Source organism: Dunckerocampus dactyliophorus, chromosome 7 (genome assembly GCF_027744805.1).
Source record: "Dunckerocampus dactyliophorus isolate RoL2022-P2 chromosome 7, RoL_Ddac_1.1, whole genome shotgun sequence".
Taxonomy (NCBI): domain Eukaryota; kingdom Metazoa; phylum Chordata; class Actinopteri; order Syngnathiformes; family Syngnathidae; genus Dunckerocampus; species Dunckerocampus dactyliophorus.
Genome location: NC_072825.1, coordinates 25869846 through 25894735, shown reverse-complemented (window position 1 = coordinate 25894735; position 24890 = coordinate 25869846). Strand labels below are relative to the sequence as shown.

At 42.2% G+C, this 24890-nt stretch overlaps 1 protein-coding gene across 3 annotated transcripts in view; it reads left to right on the top strand.

The window, feature by feature from the left end:
* Window positions 1–24890, top strand: part of LOC129184910 (ATP-dependent translocase ABCB1-like) — a 47031-nt gene that overhangs the window by 9872 nt on the left and 12269 nt on the right. The window contains exons 2-20 of one of the 3 annotated variants that reach the window (XM_054781404.1): window positions 3854–3989; window positions 4133–4250; window positions 4328–4450; window positions 4596–4677; window positions 5984–6143; window positions 6222–6270; window positions 6344–6535; window positions 7398–7569; window positions 14880–15004; window positions 15753–15924; window positions 15997–16110; window positions 16941–17051; window positions 19303–19428; window positions 19595–19798; window positions 19880–20050; window positions 23708–23869; window positions 23941–24108; window positions 24184–24330; window positions 24447–24551. In XM_054781404.1, the coding sequence (XP_054637379.1) occupies window positions 4389–4450; window positions 4596–4677; window positions 5984–6143; window positions 6222–6270; window positions 6344–6535; window positions 7398–7569; window positions 14880–15004; window positions 15753–15924; window positions 15997–16110; window positions 16941–17051; window positions 19303–19428; window positions 19595–19798; window positions 19880–20050; window positions 23708–23869; window positions 23941–24108; window positions 24184–24330; window positions 24447–24551 (2322 nt within the window). In that variant the 5' untranslated portion in view covers window positions 3854–3989; window positions 4133–4250; window positions 4328–4388. Of the gene's footprint in view, window positions 1–3853; window positions 3990–4132; window positions 4251–4327; window positions 4451–4595; window positions 4678–5983; window positions 6144–6221; window positions 6271–6343; window positions 6536–7397; window positions 7570–14879; window positions 15005–15752; window positions 15925–15996; window positions 16111–16940; window positions 17052–19302; window positions 19429–19594; window positions 19799–19879; window positions 20051–21977; window positions 22085–23707; window positions 23870–23940; window positions 24109–24183; window positions 24331–24446; window positions 24552–24890 lie in introns of those variants that run through there. The other 2 variants (XR_008572003.1, XM_054781406.1) reach the window with 2 other exon arrangements.

The window sequence follows — 24890 nt, the reverse complement described above, 5'->3', positions numbered from 1 at the left end:
ACTCACAGTCAGGAATCACAGTCTGATGTATTATTCACTGCTGTAAAATCGTCAGCTCATTTACACAGAGAATTGAATGAATACGGATATTATCATACAGTACGTATTTAATGAAATCCAGTAAACCTCCTTCAAAGTCTGTTTCCAGGTAAATGATAAAGTTGATCCTGGCATATGGTTTTACCAGTTCTTTTTTTATGTACTGTCAACTTGAATGGCCTTTCTGACCCAGGGACATGGACCATCTCTCAGCAGTCTGGATACAAAAGGGCAGATGGTCCTTCTTGCATGTCCTTATTGAATGTTCTCATTTTCTGGAGAGCTTGTTTCAGTAAATCGGGTGCTCTGGCCTCTGGGTAAGACATCTAATGCAATAAGTCATGTGAGTGTTTCCCTGTCAGAGGTTTGAAATCAGCTCCATCAGTTTCGCGTGGTACCATCGATCTATTTTACAATTTATCTAATAGCCTACAGAGGTCCTAAATTACATTTGTCCAGAATTCAGAAGGACCAGAATTTTTTTCAGCACACACTGTAAGAGCTGTCACTACACGACCTGTACCAGGAATACAATTGGTTCTACGCTTGTGAAGAACACGTTCACTTCCAGTCGGCCTATTTTTAGGCATCCCGATTTGTACTACATGTGTGCAATATACCTTGTACATCTCTCCCCTACCCCCAGAAACCTTATTTAGTTAAAAAAAAATGACAACATCCATCCATCTTCTATGCCGCTGACAGCATATTCACTAGGGTCACGGGTATGCTGAAGCCTATCCGAGATGACTTTGGTCGCGAGCCAATCGCAGGGCACATATAGACAAACAATCATTCACGCTCACATTCATACCTATGGACAATTTAGAGTCTCCAATGAACCTAACATGCATGTTTTTGGAATGTGGGAGGAAACCGGCGTACGCGGAGAAAACCCACGCACGCACGGGGAGAACATGCAAACTCCGTTTTCTCCGTAAAAAAAAAAATCTCTAGCTGCTGGGAATGCGGACAAAACCATTATTGAACTCTGATTACTGTCATGTACAGTCAAATATCATGGCATTTAATATGGTTTATGGTAGCTGTATTTGTATTTATTGGCCGTTTATGTTCCTAAATTAAAAAATAAAAATATTGAAGTCGTAAATAGTAACAGAAGTGCTGTTGTAAAAATTTACGAGTGGAAATGAAATAGGCCTCACGCATGTGCAGAACCAATTGTGTTTCCGGTACAGATCGTGTAGTGACAATAGCGGGGTATGTGTTTAAATGTGAGCCGTATTCTTCACTGCTGCTTCATTGTGACGCGTAAGCCTTGCTAATGTCCCTTGCAGAGCAGAGAAGTACTGCCTGAATGAGCATTTCTCAAGTTAGACTGACTGGATTAGTGTTCCCTCGCTCCATCGCGGTTCACCTTTTGTAGACTCACTGTTTCGCAGATTTTTTACTGCAATTTTAGTGTTTTTTTGTTTTTTTTAACAGCATATTAATGCTATTACAGGCCGAGCCTGGCTCTTTAAGAAGAACTGCATTGTGGGAAGTTGAGTGTTGTACGTAGTTCTGTGCTTTAGCACAAGGTAGCGGGGCCTCTCTCTCCATTCTCTCTCTTCTGTCTGCACCGCCTGTTGTCTTCTGCGTCCTGATTGGCTGTAGACCATTGCCAATCAATCTCCTTCGAGCCGTCTCCTGTTGTGGTATCGCTAGCAGAATAGCTAACTGTGTGAGCTGCTTGCTAACTTCCAAAAAACAATAGAAGAAACAGGCGCCATTACGGAATAAATGAATCTTGTGTTCATGGAGGACGAGGAGGAGGAAGAAAATACGACGACAGGAGCAATTTGTTTTAACAAGGATACAAAAATGCTACAGCGGAACGGCACCAGGGCAAAGAGACATGATCAGAGGAGTGAAATACGTGTGAGTCACCTAATAGTGTCCAACCTAGTAGGTTGATCATTAAAATTCTAATGAAATTTGAACTTTGAGAGTGTTTAAACAGGAAAGAAATGTGATACGTTCATGTGTCATACAAACAATCATGGCCAAACATTTTGAGAATGATTTTGAAATTTGTGCTTCTACAAATTTTGCTGCTTCATTTTTCCACACAAAAACTGCTTGTTTTTTCAGTCACGTAAAATCGTTTCTTTAAAAATACTGAGGCAGCAGAGTTATTGAGATGCCAGTTAAGTCACTCTCAAAACTTATGGCCATGACTGTACACCGTTCAAATGTTCCACTGTTATGCTGCCTAGACCACTATACTGTATGCTCTAAAATCTCTGAAAAAAATGCCTGCATCAAATATTGGATTGAAAACTTCATTCATTCAGTACAGTAAATTTAACTGTGCTTCTTATCCACTACTGGGCTTTTTGGAGGTCGAGTCTGATACTTTCGGATTCATAAAGCTATTAGTACTTCTTACCTGGATGTTTCGCCCCAAATCTTCCTTTTGGTCCACATTGTAATTTATAATTGTAATTTGTTTCAAGCATTGTTAATTTTTTTTCCTGGATTGTAAATTACGCTTCATGCAATGTAAAAGTGTTTTACAGTTTGTAAAATTTGAACATTTTGCAGTTTTGCACTTCCTGGTCATGGTATTTTTAGCACCAACTTTCCACAACATCTCCTAATGTCCAGTACAGTGCAAAAATGCCAATTTTCAACATTGGGTTAATTTGCAGCCCCACTGTCAAAGGTCTGTGAACCAGAACGGATCAAGGTTCAATATCTTTATAGTCCAGAGGTCAGTTTGACACATACAGTCATTATTTCCATGACAAAATAAACATGACAACAGCATGAGTCACTGTGAAGCGGCTAGCCGTAGTTCGAGACTGCCCTGCTCTGCTGGCTGCTGGATGGTTCCAGGTAGCTGTCAAAGAATGCATTTCTCCAAGCCGCATCAACATAATCCACACTGCTTGCCTGTCGTACTTTTTGTAACATGACTTTGGATCACACATTAACTTGTGTTCAACTTGTGCACCTCGCTGCAACAAAAAGAAAAAAAACATCATCAGTGAAGCATAAAGACGTAACAATTGGGCTTTTTTGAAAGAGTGGTACATGTATGCTGTAAATTTGACCTGTATTATCATATATTTATAAATTATGACAGATTTAGGGTGAAAAAGCTGTGTTTTTTGTGGCCCCCACGTACAAGCACATGGGGGCCACACAAACTACTGAGAATCATTTTGAGTTGCTACAATGACATTTTAGCTAAATGGACCAGTGTGCTGCATCATTTTTTCACTTTCATTTTTGGGGTGTCTTTGATTTCCCCCCTCTATAGGGTGATCATTTTCATTTCTATCAAATTATGTGGCATCATTTTGTTACTAATACATCACCCACTTATTATCAGGAAAGATATTCAAGATCATTTTTCCCCCAGTTTAGATCTGATGTGTTTTCAAAGTGTTCCTTTAATTTTTTTGAGCAGTGTATATATATATACAGTATATATGTGTGTGTGTATATGTGTATATATATGTGTATATGTATATATGTATGTACTATATGTGTATATATATATATATATATATATATATATATATGTATGTATATGTGTATATGTATATAGTATGTATGTATATATATATATGCATGGATTAGTCTTAGTTTAGACACTATTCCCTTGATTTTAGCAATGAACTTAGGTGGTAAAAAGCTGCTGATGTGGCTGGTAAATTTCAAGTCAAAGTCCTTTATTACTCCTAGATTTCTAACCTGAAACCAGGGAGATGGCAATGTTTACATTTTTTTTTTAATTAAAATCAACATCATTAAATGTTATGAATTGCATCCACCAATAAGCATTTAATTTGCTTTTTTGCAGACCTCATGCTGACTGGTCCAAGACTGGAAGAGGCTGTATAATCCCTTACTTCTTCAAACACCTCACCATCACCCTCACAGCCCTCCACAACCTGGCTCCCCTTCACCATCTGAACATGCACACTTCCTCCCTGAGAGTGAGATGTCTTTCTCCCTTAAATAAACCTTGAGCAGGTCACCGGCCTCCCCTAACTGCCGAAAAGCTGCACTGCACTGTATGGCACCAAGAGTGTCTTTACTGCTTTGATGTGTTTATGCTAATAAAAGTGTTCTGCTGAAGTCACAGGAGAAGCAGAGGAGGAGAAAGGGTGTGTTGTGTGTGTGAGCAACCCATCTATGTCAAACACGGTTAAACACTGGAACCTGATCATCGGGTGTGGAAGGACAGCAGGACTCGGGTATGATTCTGCGTTGTCTTCTATTTCATTATTAAGTGGTCAAATGAGACTCCTTTTGATATGGCTGGTTTTTCCAGACAGGACTACTGAGATTTTCTTGTGAAACATTCTCCAACCTGCATCTTCTAAGGCCTGCACATGGCTGAAACAGACAAGTTGCGAAATGATGCAACTGACTGCCAACAAGATATTTGTTTAAGGTGATGTTCTTTAACTCTTCAACAAATCAGTTTAGTGGGTTGTCCGGTCAAATTATATCGCACCAAAATTAGTCAAAAAATTGAATTAGTATCTCAAAGAAAGAACAATAAATACATTGCACTGATGATTTTATATTTTATCCAGTGATATCAAAAATGAGGCTGACGAAGGTAAAAAGAAGAAAGAAAAAAAAATAACAGCACCCAAGGTTGGCCCAATTAAAGTGGTAAGTTTGTCTGTGTTCCTTCATATAATTATTGTACTTTTACAGCTACTTATGTAACTTCACGTTTACATGCACACAATACAGTATTCCAGTATAAATTGGAATTTGAGACATGTAAACCTCTTTTTCCGATTACCAATTCTGAATCAAGTTCATTTTGAGTTCAGAATATTAAAACCTGATAAAAACCTGATAGCTTAAACCTGATCTGGACCTCTGGCATACGCCTGTATAATTCAGAATATTAGGTCATGTTTCATGTCAGAAAACAATGCTCGCTACCAGAATATTAGGAAAATTGCACTTTTTTTTTGCAAGTTTGCCCATCATCCACAATTCTAATATGAGACATGAACACACGTCTTTCTCTTTTATGTACGTTCTAAAGATGTACAGCAAAAAACAGATAAAAAGAGACATCTCATTACTGCACGCAATGGGACACACCTATTCCGCCTACAAAGACCGCTATTAAAACACCTTCACAAACCTCACAGTATTTTGCCATATTTTGTTCATTTTAAGCATTACCGGAACTGCCTCTCACGGCGCATTGATTTCACATTGCAACTTAGAAACAAACACCTACACCAAGCGTTAACTTTTCCAGACTGAAAAATAAAATCACAGCAGCAGATACAGTGGTGTGAAAAGTGTTTGCTCCTTTTCTTATTTTTTTGCATTTTTGTCACACTTAAATATTTCAGATCATCAAGCAAATTTAAATATTAGTCAGTGACGACACAAATGAACACAAAATGCAGTTTTTATATGACACTTTTTATTATTAAGGGAGAAAACAAATATATATAACCCTGTGTGAAAAAGTGATTTCCCCCCCCGTTAAAACATAACTTTACTGAGATGAATTGAGATCTGTCAATGTGGAAAAGGTTAAAAAGCCATTTCTAAAGCTTTGGGACTCCAGCGTACCACAGTGAGAGCCATTATCCACAAATGCCGAAAACAGTGGTGAACCTTTCCAGGAGTGGCCGGCCAACCAAAATGAGAGCGCGGCGACAAGAGGTCACAAAGACCCCACAACAACCCCAAAGAACTGCAGGCCTCACTTCCCAGAAAATGATGAAAGCCGAGGCTCCACTGTATGCTGATTGGAATACGGGAATATTGTGTGCGTGTAAACATCGTCATTGACATTTCGGAGTTATCCCACTCAGATTTGAGGAACCAAGTGAAATGTATTTTACTGCATATACTGTACTAATATATATACATCAATAAACAAAACCCACTGCTTTCTAACATTGTTCAATATTCGTTTCACCTCCTCTGTACATGAGCACAGTTCAGGTTTGCAGACAGGAAAGACATTGTACTCATGGTCCTTGGGACCTTGATGTCCGTGGCGCATGGATCGATAATGCCTTTAATGTCGGTCGTGTTTGGGGAAATGACGGATGGCTTTACACAACACTGGCTTTATCAAGTCAACGCTAGTGACCACAGTGAGTTCACAGCAGGAGTAACAATTATCTGGCTGAATGATGAAGACTTTGACAACACCTTATCTTTTCTATTTCCAGATTCCACCTTGATAGTTCTTAACGACACCTTTCAGGAGGAGATGACCACGTAGGACAATAAGTCAATTGAGAAGGTAACCTTAATGATGCACATTTGATCAGTTTTCTTTCTCCCATTCCAGCTTTGCTGTCTATTACTCCATCATGGGGGCCTTCGTGCTGGTGGCTGCCTACATGCAGGTGGCCTTCTTTACGCTGTCGGCTGGACGGCAAGTGCTACGCATTCGCAAGTGTTTCTTCCACAGCGTCATGCGACAGGACATTGGCTGGTTTGATGTGAATGACACAGGAGAGCTCAACACTCGTCTCACGGAGTGAGTGACGTGCAAATTAAACACCCCAGTCCACTTTGTAGAAGGGTTGCAAGCCCAAATGTTCTGGGGTCGACGGTTCCTGATTAATTCACAAATACAGTGGAACCTCGGTTTAGCGTTTTGATAAAAAGGTGAGAAACACTATTGAATTCAAGAAATCATTCACAGCAAAACAAGAAGGTAGTGTGATTCTCGCTGCTTCATAGCCATCTTTGTCAACAATCAAGTCTTTACCTTGACACTCAAGGTAAAAGTGACATTAAATGTTAATTTATCCCTTTCATTCGTCATTTATATGCATTTCAAATTGTTTTCTGCTGTACTATAATTGTATTTTTTTTTTTAAGTGTTTTTTGTTAACATTATTGGCTGTCCAGAACAGAATAATTGCATTTGCATGATTTCTTTCAGGTAAACTTGAATCAAAGGGTATGCTTTGGTTTGAGTCAGGCCTTCTGGAAAAGATTACTGAGGTTTCACTGTATAGGAGTGTATCTTTGCCGTTTGTCGAGTCAGTTTGATGTCAGTGGAAAAGGCCACACTGTCACATTAATCACATTGGCACCATCTGCCTGTTCATAGCATCCATAATCCTCCTCTACGAACTGGGAAGTAGTTTTATCAAATACTAAACGGGTCGCCTCACAGAGTTTTGCACTCTTGTGGGTGTAGGTCTAGTTTTGCGTAAATGACATAGAAATAGAGTATCATACATAAAATCTTTTAGAGGGCCCCTATTGTAATTCCAAAATATGATTTCCATTTTTGGTCATTTTCTATCTATCGCATCATCATTACATTGGATTGCATTGTATTATTTGGTAGTACTAACTTGTTGGTCTTTTTCTTTTTGCATGGACAGGGATGTGTATAAGATCCAAGAAGGTATTGGAGACAAAGTGGGGATGTTGCTCCAGTCCATTTCCACTTTCATCGTTTCCGTAGTGGTTGGGTTATGGAAAGGATGGAAGCTCACTCTGGTCCTCCTGGCCGTCTGCCCCTTGTTGGGTCTTACTGCTGCACTTTTCAGTGAGGTAATCTTGCTCTTTGTCCAGTGTTCAACTAAAGAGCATGCCTCGTCTTACTAGGCTTATGAGGTTTACAAAGAAAAGCTGCCTACTTTCAACCAAACCTTGCGTAGAACAAGGGAGAGTTATTTTTTTAAATCATTACCAACTGTAGTAACAACTCTCGTATGCTCTCGTGCTACATCCATCCATTTTTTACCCTCACTAGGGTCATGGGGGTATGCTGAAGTCTATCCCAGCTGACTTTGGGCGAGAGGCGGGGTACACCCTGGAGTGGTCGCCAGCCAATGGCAGGGCACATATAGACAAACAACCATTCACACTCACATTCATACCTATGGACAATTTAGACTGCCTGTTTTTGGATGTGTGGGAGGAAACTGGAGTACCTGAAGAAAACTCATGCACTTGGAGAACATGCAAACTCCACACAGAGATGCCAACGGAGATTTGAGCCCAGGTCTTCCGGATCTCCTGACTGTGTAGCCAACATGCTCATCACTAAGCCACCATGCGGCCCTTTTGCTACAATTAATAGATTAACAAACCCTCCAGTTTCACTGCCCTTACAACTCATTTCTAGTGCAATGAGTTTGCAACATTCTTTCACAACAAAGTTCAAGGTATACAAAATTTAATCATTTCCACAACACAAATAACTTGTGCAGCCAGCAAGCCACCAATGACATTTCACAAATGTCATTGACAAAATGGTCAGCGGGATCATGTGCAGCCTGCAGTATGTCACAAAAGTGAGTACACCCTTCACATTTCTGCAAATATTTTATTATATCTTTTCATGGGACAACACTGAAGAAATGAAACTTTGCTACAATGTAAAGTAGTCAGTGTACAGCTTGTATAACAGTGTAAATTTACTGTTTACCCTTCAAAATAACTCAAAACACAGACCTTGATGTCTAAACTGCAGGCAACAAAAGTGAATACACCCCAAGTGAAAATGTCCAAATTGGGCCAAAAGTGTCAATATTTTGTGTGGCCACCATTATTTTCCAGCACTGCCTTAACCCTCTTGGGCATGGAGTTCACCAGAGCTTCACAGGTTGCCACTGGAATCCTCTTCCACTCCTCCATGACGACATCACGGAGCTGGTGGATGTTAGAGACCTTGTGCTCCTTCACCTTCAGTTTGAGGATGCCCCACAGATGCTCAATAGGATTTAGGTCCGGAGACATGCTTGGCCAGTCCATCACATTCACCCTTAACTTCTTTAGCAAAGCAGTGGTTGTCTTGGAGGTGTGTTTGGGGTCGTTGTCATGTTGGAATACTGCCCTGCGGCCCAGTTTTCGAAGGGAGGGGATCATGCTCTGCTTCAGGATGTCACAGTAAATGTTGGCATTCATGGTTCCCTCAATGAACTGTAGCTCCCCAGTGCCGGCAGCACTCATGCAGCCCCAGACCATGACACTCCCACCACCATGTTTGACTGTAGGTAAAACACACTCGTCTTTGTACTCCTCACCTGGTTTCCGCCACACACGCTTGACACCATCTGAACCAAATAAGTTTATCTTGGTCTCATCAGACCACAGGACATGGTTCCAGTAATCCATGTCTTTAGTCTGCTTATCTTCAGCAAACTGTTTGCGGGCTTTCTTATGCATCATCTTTAGAAGAGGCTTCTTTCTGGGATGACAGCCATGCAGACCAATTTGATGCAGAGTGCGACGTATGGTCTGAGCACTGACAGGTTGACCACCCATCCCTTCAACATCTGCAGCAATGCTGGCAGCACTCAGGCGTCTATTTTCCAAAGACAACCTCTGGATATGACGCTGGGCACGTGCACTCAACTTCTTTGGTCGACCATGGCGAGGCCTGTTCTGAGTGGAACCTGTGATGTTAAACCGCTGTATGGTCTTGGCCACCGTGCTGCTGCTCAGTTTCAGAGTGTTGGCAATCTTCTTATAGCCTAAGCCATCTTCGTGTAGCGCAACAATTCTTTTTTTCAGATCCTCAGAGAGTTCTTTGTCATGAGGTGCCATGTTAAACTTCCAGTGACCAGTATGAGAGAGTGTGAGAGTGATAAAACCAAATTTAACACACCTGCTCCCCATTCACACCTGAGACCTTGTAACAGTAATGGGTCACATGACACTGGGGAAAGAAAATAGTTAATTGGGCCCAATTTGGACATTTTCACTTAGGGGTGTATTCACTTTTGTTGCCTGCAGTTTAGACATTAAGGTCTGTGTATTGAGTTATTTTGAGGGGACAGTAAATTTACATTGTTATACAAGCTGTACACTGACTACTTTACATTGTAGCAAAGTTTAATTTCTTCAGTGGTGTCCCATGAAAAGATATAATAAAATATTTGCAGAAATGTGAGAGGTGTACTCACTTTTGTGACATACTGCAATGAGTTTGCAACATTCTTTCACAACAAAGTTCAAGGTATAAAAAATTCAATCATTTCCACAACACAAATAACTGTTGTGCAGCCAGTGAGCCACCAATGACATTTCACAAATGTCATTGACAAAATGGTCAGAGGGATCATGTGCAGCCTGGGTCCATCAACGTGCTGCCTTGATGAGTTACCCACTAGATTTCTAAAACCTGTGCTGAGCAGTTTGCTGCCACAACTCACTCATCTAGTTGACATCTCACTTCAGCCTGGATCATTTCCAAAACTGCTGTCATTAAGCCTCTTTTGACGAAGAGCAGTCATGATGCCCCAATACTGAACAACTGTCGGCCCATATCAAACCTGCCATTCTTGGGGAATGTCTTAGAAAAGTGACTGACTGACTGAATTTCTCCTCCCTATAATGTGACTGACACAGCTTTGATCAAGGTGACAAATGATATCAGTCCGAACACAGATGCAGGCAAAGTCTCACTTTTAGTTCGGTAGACCCGAGCGTTGTCTTTGACACAGTTGACCATGTGATCTTATTACAGAGGTTAGAAAACTGGGTGTGAATCTCTGGTACTGTTCTAAAATAGTTCAGGAGGACAGGAAGTACTTTGTTGGAATTGGTAACTGTGTCTCAGAGCAAATGGCAATGACCTGTGGGGTTCCCCAGGGATCAATCCTAAACCCCTATTGCTCAATCTGTACATGCTTCCTTGAGGCCAACTAATACGCAGCTGCAATGTGTCCTACCACAACTATGCAGACGACACTCAGATCAACGTGTCACTGACGGCCAGTGAACATGGTCCTGCAGATTTACTTTGTCACTGAATCAAACATATCATTGTGTGGATGCAAAACAATTGTGTCCAGCTAAACTCAGACAAAACTAAAATGGCCCACAGAAACTAAGAGAAATTGTTATCAGCCACCTTGAAACTCTTTCTCGAAAACCTAATCATCAGGTTAGAAATCTGGGGATAATATTGGACTCCGACCTGAACTTTAACAGCCACATTAAATCAATAACATCTCAGCTTTTAACCACCTAAAAAACATCGCCAAAAATCAAGGGAATAGTGTCTAAGGCAGATTTAGAGAGACTAATCCATGCTTTTGTCTCCAGCAGGCTAGACTACTGTAACGGCCTTCTCTCCGGGCTCTCTAAACGAGCTGTAAAACACCTGCAGTACATGCAGAATGCTGCTGCTCGAGTCCTGACTAGAAACAGGAAATATGACCATATTAGTCCAGTACTCGGGTCTCTGCATTGGCTTCCTGTCACTCAGAGAACAGACTTTAAAATAGCTCTGATTGTGTACAAGTCTTTTCATGGTCTTGGGCCAAAGTACATCTCTGACATGTCACATAAGCCACGTAAACCATCTCGGGCTCTGAGAAGCTCAGGGAGGGGTTTCCTGCGGGTCCCCAGAGGACTAAACACGGTGAGGCTGCGTTGAAGTTTTATGCTGCCAAATTCTGGAACAGTCTTCCAGATTCCATCAATGTTCAAATCCAGGCTGAAAACCGTTCTATTCAACTGTGCATATGACAACTGAAATTATTTTATCTGCACTCTTCACTTTTATTAATTTTTTGCTTTATGGAATGATTTATGGAATTTAATGTAATGATTTTATGTATTATGGAATGATTTTAGAAGTGATTTTACCCTTCTTTTCTGTAAAGCACTTTGAATTACCTTTTATACGAATTGTGCTGTAGAAATAAACTTGCCTTGCCTTAAAGCAGGGGTCGCCAACGCGGTGCCCGCGGGCACCAGGTAGCCCCCCACGACCACATGAGGTGCCCACAAGCCTGCTTTTCATTCAGGTTTTCAGTTAATAATGTGAGAACACTAGCAAGAAGATTATTCTGAAACATAAAATGTGAGTTGTGGACACCAGAATTTAGTAGTAGTAATAGTAGTACTTTATTAATCCCACAGCAGGGAAATTCATCTGTTACAGCAGCAAGCAAGATACACAAGTATGTACACAAGTCAAGAATGCATAGTCATAGACAATGCATGCAATGCATAGACATAGTGAAATACAAAATGGTTCAGGTGTTGTAGAGCCTGATAGCGGTCGGTATGAAGGACCTGCGGAACCTCTCCTTCTTACACCGTGGGTGTAACAGTCTGCTGCTGAAGGAGCTGCCCAGGGAAACAACAGTGTCATGTAGCGGGTGAGAGGTGTTGTCCATGATGGATGTCAGCTTAGCCAACATCCTTCTCTCACCCACTTCCTCCACGGAGGCCAAAGGACCGTCCAGGACAGAGCTCGCTCTCCTGATCAGTCTATTTATCCTGCTCCTGTCCCTGTCCGTGCTGCCCCCTCTCCAGCAGCCCACAGCATAGAAGATGGCTGAGGCCACCACAGAGTCATAAAAGGTCCGTAAGAGAGTCCTGCACACACCAAAGGACTTCAGTCTCCTCAGCAGGTGGAGGCGACTCTGGCCCTTCTTGTAGAGGGCGTGGGTGTTGACGGACGAGTCCAGTTTGTTGTTAAGGTGAACACCCAGGAATTTGTAGCTGTCTACCAACTCTATGTCCGCTCCCTGGATGTTCACCGGTGTAAAGTGAGATGTTTTCCTCTGGAAGTTAATGATCATCTCCTTTGTCTTGCTGGTGTTGAGTTGCAGCTGGTTAAGCTCACTCCAGCTGACAAAGTCCCTGATGTCCTCCAGGTGTAGCAGTGATCTGTGCAGCAGGTAGATCACTGCGTCGTCTACTCCGATCCTAGGCCGGTAAGCAAACTGCAGGGGGTCCAGCTGAGTGCCCACCAGGGGTCGCAGGTGCTGCAGGATAATCCTCTCCATGGTCTTCATCAGGTGAGAGGTCAAGACAACAGGCCTGAAGTGGTTAGGCTCCTTGGGACGTGGTGTCTTTGGTATCGGGACCACACAGGAGGTCTTCCACAGGGCTGGGACTTTCTCCAGGCTCAGGCTGAGATTGAACAAGTGCCTTAACACTCCACAGAGCTGGTCAGCACAGTCCTTGATGATTCTTGGGCTGATGCCGTCCGGTCCCGGGGCCTTCCTTGCCTTGATCTTCTTTAGTTGACTTCTCACCTGATCATCAGTTATGGAGAGGGGGGTAGAGGATGGCTGGGATGTGGATGTAGGGGTGAAGAGTGGTGAGTGGGTAGGGGATCGAGGGGGGGAAGACTCAAATCTGTTGAAAAACAGATTGAGCTCATCTGCCCAGATTTTGTCCCCACTGGCTTGGTCTCTCCCCACTCCTTTACCATGGCCTGTGATGGTCTGCAGGCCTCTCCAGACTTCCCTGGCATTATTCTGCTCCAGCCGCTTCTCCAGTTTCCTCCTGTAGCAGTCCTTCCCCTTCCTGATCTTATGCCGGAGTTCCCTCTGGACTCTGCGCAGCTCCTCCTTGTCCCCTGAGTTGAAGACCCTCTTCTTCTTGTTCAGCAGGGCCTTGATCTCAGAGGTCATCCAGGGTTTGTTGTTGGGAAAACACCGCACCACCTTGGAGGGCACAGTGTTCTCCACACAGAAGTTGCTATAGTCTGTGATGCAGTGTGTCATGCTGTCAATGTCACTGCCATGGGGACTACAGAGCGCTTCCCAGTCTGTTGTCTGGAAGCAGTCTCTGAGCCTAGCACTGCTCTCCTCAGACCACTGCTTCACAGGCCTCTTCACAGGGGGTTGTCTATTCACTACTGGAGTGTAGTCTGTGACGAGATGGACGATTTTGTGAATGTTTTGGTAAAACAAGCATATTTGATCTGTTTGGGTTGAAAAAAGTTATGAAAATAATTTCTACAAAAATGAGTAGCTCGTGGCCATTTTCATTTTCTAAAAGTAGCTCTCGCAAGAAAAAACGTTGGTGACTCCTGCCTTAAAGGTTATCCCAAACAGGATTTTTTCTGTAAACATACTGGGGGTGTGTAGAGTACCTCCCCACATGTATGTAAACAGGTTCCAAAATGCACTTTAATTTCAAAGTTGGTGGGTTTCGTCGACTTGGTGTAGTGTAGAGCTGTGTCATATGTGGAGTAGGGCTGCTGCTGCTGCAGGCGTGTGTTGCCCTGTGACAGAATTGTCTGTTCAAGCTTGATATAATATTAAAGTAATAATAATAACATTTGCATTTGTTCCGAATCAAAGATATTGTCAATAAACATGTTATAGGCCCAACAGGTCTGTAACTGTTATTTATATTATATTTAACCAACTAGTTCCTCTAAAATGCCACTAGCATAGCATTTGAAATGCCCTCCTTATAGAAATGGAACATTCATTAAGTATAAAAATTTGCATGTTAAAAATAATGCATTTTTTCTGAGTTTGAGGTACTTTCTTCAGGGTCTATTTTGTCAAAAATGTAACAGTTACAGACTATACAACTACAACAGCAACGTGTTATTTCATTTAGCCAACATTTTACAATTCCAAACACAAAATTACACTGCTTTTCTTACGCTAGATCTATTTCGCTTTTCAAGAGCACCTCCACTTGTTTTTTTAGCCTTGTCATGTCATGTCAAAGGTTCCAGTGGCCTGGCTGTCGGACTTGAAGTGACGTGAAGTGTCTGCTTTTCCTTGTCGGATGTACAAGTCATAGAGGGATATTATATGCGAGGTACAGCGGAATGCACTGTTTGCACGCAAACATCCTCAAAGCAATCATCGTTGAAATCCGGCAAGCATAACGGCGGCCTATTAAAAAGACAAAACGCTGTGAGCTGTGCCATTACTGCACCCTTACGCGAGACAAAGTCTTGGCATTCTCTCCAAAAGTTTGCTTAAAACACTTGTGATGTTTACAGGCGATTACACAGAAAACAATATTTCCACAGGCGTCCCCGCAGGATTTATATGTATTTTATGCAAAAAATGTGTGCTTTTTCCTCACTTTATCCGTGTTTAAAAATTTGCGTTGACCTTTAACTGTAAGTCTCTCGCTAGGTGGTGACATCATTCACTTCAAAAGAACAGGCTGCCTATGCTAAAGCGGGGGCAGTGGCAGAGGAGGTGCTTTCTTCCATCAGGACAGTGTTTGCCTTCAGTGGTCAGAAGAAAGAGATTGAGAGGTTTGTATGCTCATATGGTGAAGGTGTAAATATCCATTTAGAACTATTCTCCTCTTTATATCAGTGACGGGGGGGTGCATTTGATACCTGGGCTTTCAGAGCGACCTAATCCACTACTGTCCCATCACAATTATACAAAAATATAACATGAATTTGGGATGAATACCATTATTACTAAAGCAACAGACCCAGTTAACCCTTTGACTACATTGTCTCTAAGCAACTCCAAACCTCTACACTGCAACATCATCTGGAACAGGTCACTCGTAAGCACTGGTCTGGAAGACATTCCAGCGCGCAGGAAATATGCCTTTCAATGTTCTTTTTCACAGCAAAAATAACATAACATGTGTTTTGGTGACATGAGCACTTTAAATGACATGGGCCAGCACTACTGATTCTGAAGGCCCTGGCCAGATTACATTCACATAGCAACACATACAAGCTGAAATCCGATTGGACAAATCTAACATACACATGTAGGTACTACTGGAAGCAGTGCAGCCAAGAGACACTACAAAATGAAAATGTTGAGAATAAAGTGATGTAATTTCATGAAGCAAACATACACACTGTGCCACAACCACAATAATGAACATTGAATGAATACCTCTCTGGTAATTGGATCTCATTAGATTGTGAAAGTGTAACTAAAACAGTGTCAACAGAGTGATCCTTATTTATTTGGATTTATAGCCTTGTTTTAATTGAAACAATGCTCTTGTTTTGTCTTTGTAATGCCTCACAGGTATCATAAGCACTTGGAGGATGCTAAGAAAATGGGAATAAAGGCTCTGTTAAGTTCAAACGTTATCACGGGGTTCACCTTCATGATGATATACCTGTCTTATGCGCTAGCCTTCTGGTATGGGAGTACACTCATTCTCAGTCATGAGTACACTGTTGGAACTGTACTCGCAGTGAGTAGCGATGTTATTCTCATTTAACAACCGCACTCAAGTAGAAGCTAACAATAATGCATGTGTGTTAAGGTTTTATTCGCTTTGCTTGTTGGAGCGTTTGCGTTGGGACAGACCTCACCAAACATCCAGTCCTTTGCCCGTGCTCAAGGAGCTGCATATACAGTGTACAACATCATTGACAATGTAAGGAATTCTACATTCTCTCATCCTACATTTATCAAGCACTTTTCTATTTGCCATGACTTATTTCTGCATTACTACTATGAAACAGCCCTGTCATTTAAATTTACGCATCAGTCATCAGAATTACATTAGACTCGAGAATAATAATAATGATAAACGCCAAACACACTATCAAATTTACAATGTCAATGAAACTGCAACAAATGATGAAGAATGTGCTCTCTCTTAACACATATTTTAACACAGACTTGTCATTTTGCTAAATGAACTTTAAAATATTGTCGGGAGCACACTAGTTACAAAGGAAGCACAAAGCACATACTATTCATTTATTCATTACATACTTGTGGTCAAACAATTTGATGCCACTATAATATAAGGAAACAATGTAAACACAACTCAGGATGATTGAACGAGGCTACAGTATGGTGATAGGATATCAATATTTGAATAATAGAATAACTTTTTAATCATTTGGGGAAACGCCTGTTCAGGTATTATTTGCAGGTGTATCCAGTGAGAATATTGGAAACCTGGAGAGCTCTTGAAGGAATAATAGCACTGAAAGTTAATGTTGTTAATGATGAAGGATTTCCAATGCTGCACGTTGCAGATGCCAAGCAGGTCGAATCATAGACAAAGTAGGTCCAACCATACGCCACAGATCCACCATCAATACATCCATTCAACACACATGTGACACTATTTTTCTTAGTTATTTTAAAGTTCTTATATTTGTCTTGCTAAATCATATTTTCTGTGACTCACCGTGACCAAACTGCACTACAACTCCTGTTTAAGAGAAGTAAATGAAACATTTCATTCTGCAGAAACCGAGCATCGACAGCTATTCGGAGAGTGGCTTCAAACCTGACTTCATCAGTGGAAACATTGAGTTCAAGAACATCCACTTTCACTACCCCTCAAGGCCAGAAGTTCAAGTAAGTTCATTACTGACACAGTAACCAACATTTATCCATACATCCATTCATTTTCTTTTGCTGGTCCGGGTCGTGGGGGCAGGAGACTTAGTAGGGAAGCCTAGACTTCACGGTCTCCGGCCACCTCTTGTAGTGCCACTGGGAGGACACCGTGGCATTCCCAGACCAGCTGTGAGATGTAATTTCTCTAGCATGTCCTCGGTCTACCCCAGAGCCTCCTCCCGACTGGGCATGCCCGGAACACCTCACCAGGGAGGCGTCCAGGAGGCATCCAGACTAGATGCCCGAGCCACCTCAACTGGCTCCTCTTTATGTGAAGGAGCAATGGCTCTACTCTGAGCTCCTCCTGAATGACCGACCTCCTCACCCTATCTGTTAGGGTGAGTCCAGCCACTCTACGGAGGAAGCTCATTTCGGGCGCTTATGTCCGCGATCTTGTACTTTGGGTCACGAGCCAAAGCTTATGACCATAGGTGAAGGTAGGAATGTAGATCAACTGGTAAATCGAGAGCTTTGCCTTCCGGCTCAGCTCTCTCTTCACCATGACGGTCCGTTAAAGTGACGGCATTTCTGCAGACGTTGCCCCGGTCCTCTTGTGGATCTCGTGCTCCAATCTTCCCTCACTCGTGAACGAGACCCTGAGATACTTGAACTCCTCCATCTGGGGCAAGACCTCACTACAGCACGAAGAGTGCAATCCACCCTTTTCTGGCTGAGAACCATGGCCTCAGATTTTGAGGTGCTGAGTCTCATCTCAGAAGCTTCAACACTGAAGGTCACACCTTGATGAGGCCATCAGGACCATATCATTCGCAAATAGCAGAGAGCCAACATTCACCGGAAACAGGCTTGACTTACTGCCAGGGGCGGATCTAGGTTTTTTGAAAAGGGGGGTGTGGAAATGGAGCGGGGGGTCTGGTGGCCCTCGCCCAGAAAATTTTTAAAAATTAGACCTTATTTCCTGCAATCTGGTGATATCTGAGGCCAATTTTATGTCTTTAATTTCAAGAGTTTGTTGTTATTTTTATCCTTGGAATATATCGTTTAAGCCAAAACATTCTATTTATAAAATCACCGGTACTAGGAGAAACCCATTTTAGCTCAATTTCCTGAAATATTTTCCAATTTGAAACAGCTGTAAATTCCGAGGATTTGAGTATAATTTTATGTCACTGGGGATCGCTTTTCTGGTTAATTTTCATTGAGAATAGACAACAGTTTTCCTTCCAATCATGATGCCAGAACCTTTATTTTGCACCTCCCCCTGAATAGCCATGTACAGCACACGTTCAATGTCAATGATCAGCCTGACAGTGGGTTCAGGAATAGCATGCGTCTCCGTTGCATTCTGGTATATGCGTCCACCACGCGCCCATAATTCAGATGCATGTCAGATGCATGTCCCTATGGACATACATCAGAATCAGGCAAAAGAAATTGTGGGTGCCTCAAAACGGGGGGGTTACACCCCCCACACCCTCCTCTAAATCCGTGCCTGACTGCTGGCAATGCGAATTGGGTGGCATTACAGCAGGGTCCAGGGCCGCACGGTGGTCTAGTGGTTAGCACGTTGGCCAACACAGGAACAGCCTGGAGATCGGGAAGACCTGGGTTCGATTCTCCCTTGGGCATTCCTGTGTGGAGTTTGCATGTTCTCTCTGTGTGCGCGTGGGTTTTCTTCGGGTACTCCGGCTTCCTCATTTATTTATTTATTTTTTTAACTATACTAGCCCTCAAACGTAACCGTAATTGTGACAAATGTAAATGAGGGACCCTGCTGTATCCATCCATCCATCCATTTTCTATACCGCTTCAACCTCGTTAGGGTCGCGGGGGCATGCTGGAGCCTATCCCAGCTGACTTTGGGCGACAGGCGGGGTACACCCTGGACTGGTCGCCAGCCAATCACAGGGCACATATAGACAAACAACCATTCACACTCACATTCATACCTATGGACAATTTAGAGTCTCCAATTAACCTCACCTGCATATTTTTGGAATGTGGGAGGAAGCCGTAGGATAACCTACACACAAACGGGGAGAACATGCAAACTCCACACAGACATCAAACCGAGATCTTCCAGATCTCCTGACTGTGTGGCCAACATGTTCACCACTAGGCCACCTACAGTATCTACAGTAATATACTCAAATTTAAATTGTTACTGTAGTTCAGTGCTTCTGATATTGTCTAGGCCAGCAGAGGAGGCTTTGCTGGCCCTGACTGCACACCACTGGTATATCTGCAGGTATTAAACAACATGTCTCTAAGCGTGAAGAGTGGACAGACTATCGCCCTAGTAGGAAGCAGTGGCTGTGGGAAAAGCACCACCATCCAGTTGTTGCAGAGGTTCTACAATATTCAGGAGGGATCTGTAAGTACACGTCCTCACTCTAAAAATGTATTTTTTTACAATAAATTGACACATGGACACAACAGAATTTTGACAGGAGAACAAACCAGTGCATCCACACCTTGTTCATATATTTCTAACAATCAAGAACACTCCATAGTGTATCCCCTTTTCTCTCTCTTTGTAGATATTTATTGATGAACATGACATCCGTTCTCTGAATGTCCGCTACCTGCGAGAGATGATTGGAGTGGTGAGTCAAGAGCCCATCCTTTTTGCCACAACCATCGCAGAGAACATCCGATACGGCCGAACTGACGTGACGCAGCAGGAGATAGAGCAAGCTACCAAGGAGGCCAACGCTTACAACTTCATAATGAACCTTCCTGATGTACGACTTTATTTATGACTTCTACTTATAAATATATATTTTCTGCCATTCTCCAATGATGAGACTGTTGTCGTTGAGCAGAAGTTTGAAACGCTGGTCGGCAATCGAGGGATTCAGATGAGTGGAGGACAGAAACAAAGAATTGCAATTGCCCGAGCGCTAGTCCGTAACCCCAAGATCCTTCTGCTGGATGAAGCAACATCTGCTCTTGATGCTGAGAGTGAGACTATTGTGCAGGCAGCACTGGACAAGGTACAAACACATACAGTACATTTAGGCACATATTGGGGCACTTCTATGAATAGAAAAGGTTTCATCCAAGTTTGTAGCAGTATGGTCCAGACATTAGTTAGGTAGTTGCTATGTCCAAATTGTAGGTAGCCCCAGTGAGGATCCACAGCAGCACATTCATTGGATGGGTGTGGTCGACTAAGATGTTTCCACATCTACAGGATATCGTTCCAGATCCTGTATGTCTAAGTACCTTCATCAACAGTGCATTTTCCTTAGGTGCTATCAATTGATTTTACAGGGTGTACTGACTCTTGGCAAAGTTGCCAAAGCACCATTACCCTCCGACCCCTGCCTGGAAGGAGGCAGTCACACGGCACAGGATTCAATATGGTCTCAGAGTCGACGCAATGGCGATAAACCCAGAGTCTAATGCTGCCGCTTTCCTGGCTTTGTGTCTTGGTGTTTTTCAATTGTACAAGGTTGCAGTAATTACCGTATTTTCTGGTGTACAGTTGTCCCTTGCAACGATGCGGTTTGAGTTTCACAGCTTCACTCAATCACGGTTTTTCAAACATATAATATTTAATAAATCACGCTGTTTCGATGTTGAATACGACCTATTAGTGAAAAAATATGCATGTTGAAGCAAATGTTATGTATTTCCTGCCTAAATTAAGCACTGTAAATGAATATACTGTAAATACGAACACAAGGAAATACGCAGCCACATAAAAATTGTGAATGCAGTATTCTACATTGCTCACTAGGTGTCGGTAATTGTTCGGTGAGACAAGAACCACAATTGATTGCCGGAACAACAGGCTTTTATTGCAGGTTTAAATGATCTCAGGCAAAATAATATTAATAATAATCATCATCATAATAATAACAACATGGAATACAGTTTTGGACGCAATCCAGCTAAAACTCAGCTCTTAACCCCCGACGCCACATTTATTGCAACACACACAAGCATGAGTCTTATTGATGTCTAAAATGGATTATATTCAATGATTATATCTTGTATATTGCGTAATACAAATGTAAAGGCGACTATATGGGTGTGATTTCATGTACAGGTTCTAATAATGTTAAAAAACTTATTTAGAAGATTATAAACAGGTTTTCTCAGCACTTCGCCATGAAAGTATTCTAGTAATAAAATAGGAACCCTACTTCACGCAAATTCACTTATCACGGTCGGGTCTGCAACCAGTTAACCACGATAATTGAGGGATTGCTGTTGTAGCACTTTTTTTCATAGTTTGGTTTCATAGGATGGTCCTGCAGCTTATTGTCAGGTGGAAAATTAGAGCTGTCAAATAATAAAAAAATTTTATCAGATTAATCACAGTTTTTAAATGAATTAATCATGACTATGTTGGAAATATGGCTATTTTTACTGTATTTAATGAAGAGAAAGATAAATGATAGGACAGGATTATATATATTTGTATCTATTAACAGCTCTAATTGAACTGAATTTGTCATTCAAGCTAAAAGATACCACACAAGTCTAAAAATGTATTTTTAACAAGTCTAAAAATGTATTTTTAGACACTAGTCTCTTTAATAGTAACAGACACTTTAAACCGTGGTATTATGAGCAATGAGGGGTTGCGTTCGGAGACATCACGTAAAGGTTAATGTACTTGTTTTCAGTGTATTTTTCAGCATACTTAAATTGTACATCCGAATTAAGAGTTACGCAGTGAGTGATAAGGATATTCACTTCATGTTTTTCTTCATCTTCATCTTCCTGTTTATTTACACACGAATTGTAAAGCCGTTTTTGTGATGTTCCGAGTGTCCCTGAATGCATCTCGGGTTCTTGTAATGACAATGAGGAAGTGCCATTCTCAGGATGAACAGATTAGAGATGTGTGTGAGTTGGAGATACATACCCTATATGGTGTTGGAATTGTACTGCTCTTGATGTGTTCAGGTCACAATGAAGTTCTAAAACAGCGTCAAGACTTTGTGTGACTGTGGGGGGGACGCTCCACTGTTGCTCCAAAGTGAACTCTGCCTGCCGTGTGCGTGCTTGCTCAGGTGCGCATGCGTTAATTACACAAAAAAATGTAACGTAATTAATTACAGTAAATGAATTAGTTAGCGCTGAAAATATATAGTGTATACAGCATAATTGAACATGTGCTGCCTTTAAAGGGATAGTTGGGATTTTTTGACATGAAGTTATATGACATCCTCATGAGCAGTGGAGTACATCACAGTGACTTAGCCCCCCCCACTTGGTCCCGCGAGTCCAGTTCTGGTTTGATTTACGTGACGAGTTACTGGGTCATTTTAGTAAAGAGTTGCTAGAGTAGGAAAATCTACGCCGGCTTGTTGTTTCTGTGTAGACAAGCGAACCGCTGCTTTATGAAAACGATGACATCACCGACCCAACATAATATCTGAAGATTTCGACTGGCACAACTCGCCCCAGTCGACATTGTCCTGATCTTTTGTTGTCTTACAGTCCAAACTGACTCGCAGAAGTAATTCCACTTCGTCAAAAGGAGTGCTGGAGGGCAGGCTACGACGATTAGTTGAACCTCGGCTTCAGGAAGTGCAATGTGATTTTCGTCCTGGTCGTGGAATATTGGAGGGTGCCTGGGAGTTTACCCAACTGGTTAACATGTGCTTTGTAAACTTAGAAAAGGAATTTGACCGCATCCCTTGCGGTGTCCTGTGTAGGGTGCTCCGGGAGAACCGGATTGGTGGCGTGCTACTACGTGCCATTCGGTCCTTGTACAACTGAAGCAGGAGCCTGGTTTGCATAGCCAGCAGTAAGTTGCGCCTGTTCCTGTTGAACTTTGACCTCCGCCAAGACTTGGTCACCGTTTATGTTCATAATTTTTATGGACAGAATTTCCAGGCGGGGGGGGGGCTTAGGATCTCCAGTTCTCCTAATTAGGGTCGCGGGGATATGCTGGAGCCTATCCCAGCTGACTTCTTGCGAGAAGCGGGGTACACCCTGGACTGGTCGCCAGCCAATCGCAGGGCACATATAGACGGCCTTAGGATCTCATCTCTGCTATTTGTGGATGATGCGGTCCTGATTGCCACATTAAGCTGTGACCTTAAGTGTTTACTGGGGTGGTTTGCAGGTCAGGTGACATAGGACATGCTGGAGCGATTCTTACAGCTGGCCCGGGAATGTCTCTGTTTCATGCCGGTGGAGCCAGAAGAGTTGGCCAGAGGTCCGGAAGTCTGGGCTTCTCTATTGAGTCTGCTGCCTCTGCGACTCGGACCCGGATACATGGAAGAAAATGGATGGCTGGGTGGATAATGTTTGACTTGAATAGCTATATAAATTCTAAGAATTTAAGCAAATATGGGTGGAGACCCCTGATCTCGTTTACTAGTTTTTAACAGCAACAACAGAGGTGAGAGATTGATTTATACCTGTATACTATGTTTGCATTAGACCCACATTTGTGTCCCTGCATTAGCAAACACACCACGCCACAGTACACCAACTGAGCTATGGCCAAAAAGTGTAGAGTGCTTGAGTACGGAACACTATAGAAACTAACCAGACCCCAGTGGTTCAGCAGGCCAACCCAACCATGAACAATGTGCAAACAATTATAGCTGTCATCATACATCACACTATGTTTAATACAAGCCCCCCCCCTACAAAAAATCCACCTTTTATCTTTTGTGCAGGTCAGACTGGGTCGGACCACCATAATTGTGGCCCATCGCCTCTCAACTATCAGAAACGCTGATATCATCGCTGGCATACGGAATGGAGAGGTTGTAGAGTTGGGGACTCATAGTGAGCTGATGGAAAAAAAGGGTGTCTATCATACTCTGGTCACTATGCAGGTAACACTTCCACACAGCATTTGGGTGGCATTAACATATATTTTATACTTCCTATCATGTCTATCTTACAGACCTTTCAAAAAGCAGAGGAGCAGGAAGAGTTTCAGCAGCATGAAAATACCCCAATGTCCATAACGGTCTCCGAGTCTTCCCTGCAAAGAAGACATTTCTTTTTGGCTACAGAGGGAAAGGAAGAAGAGAAAGAGAAGTTGATGGATGCTACAGCTAAGATAGTGGAGGTATGATTGATGCTTTATCTGCTTTACAAAGAAGAAGGGGGGACGTGATTCAGCTCTTTCTCCCCCTTTCTGCAGGATGACAAAGTCCCACCTGTGTCATTCCTTGACGTGATGCGTTTCAACCTTCCTGAATGGCCTTACATTTTATTTGGGATCATCTGTGCTATACTCAATGGAGTAATGCAGCCTATGTTTGACGTCATCCTCTCCAAGTTCATCGTTGTAGGTTACAACTTCAGTCAAGCAAGACTGCTTTCAGTTTTGGACAACATCACCGAAAGTGACTTGTTTTGCAATGATTAACAGAATGTTGTGAACTCGTCTTTTCCAAACTTCAGGTGTTTTTGGGTACTGATCAAGAGATCATCAGAAAGCAGTCTCTATTCCTTTCCCTCATGTTTGTTGTTATTGGAGTTGCATCTTTTTTCACCATGTTTGTACAGGTATGCATACATACAGTACCTACATTTACACCCATACGTTAAGTCGACTATACTTAAAGTAAATGTCCTGAGACAATTCATAGTTTACTTCACAGTGAAATCCGTAAAAAAGAAAAAGGCGCACAAGAAAGCAATACTTGCTGTCAGTCACCACACCAAGAGTCGAATTCCACTTTGTCAAATATTGTGTATCACCTTGATTGATTTTGAACATCAACAATGCATGGAAATACTTTTCGCCACCGAATCACCAAGTTGACAACATAATGCTAACATCTAACATTTGTTCGCTCTTGAATTGCATGTTCCACAATGTGAACATGTGTTTGTCTTTTTTTT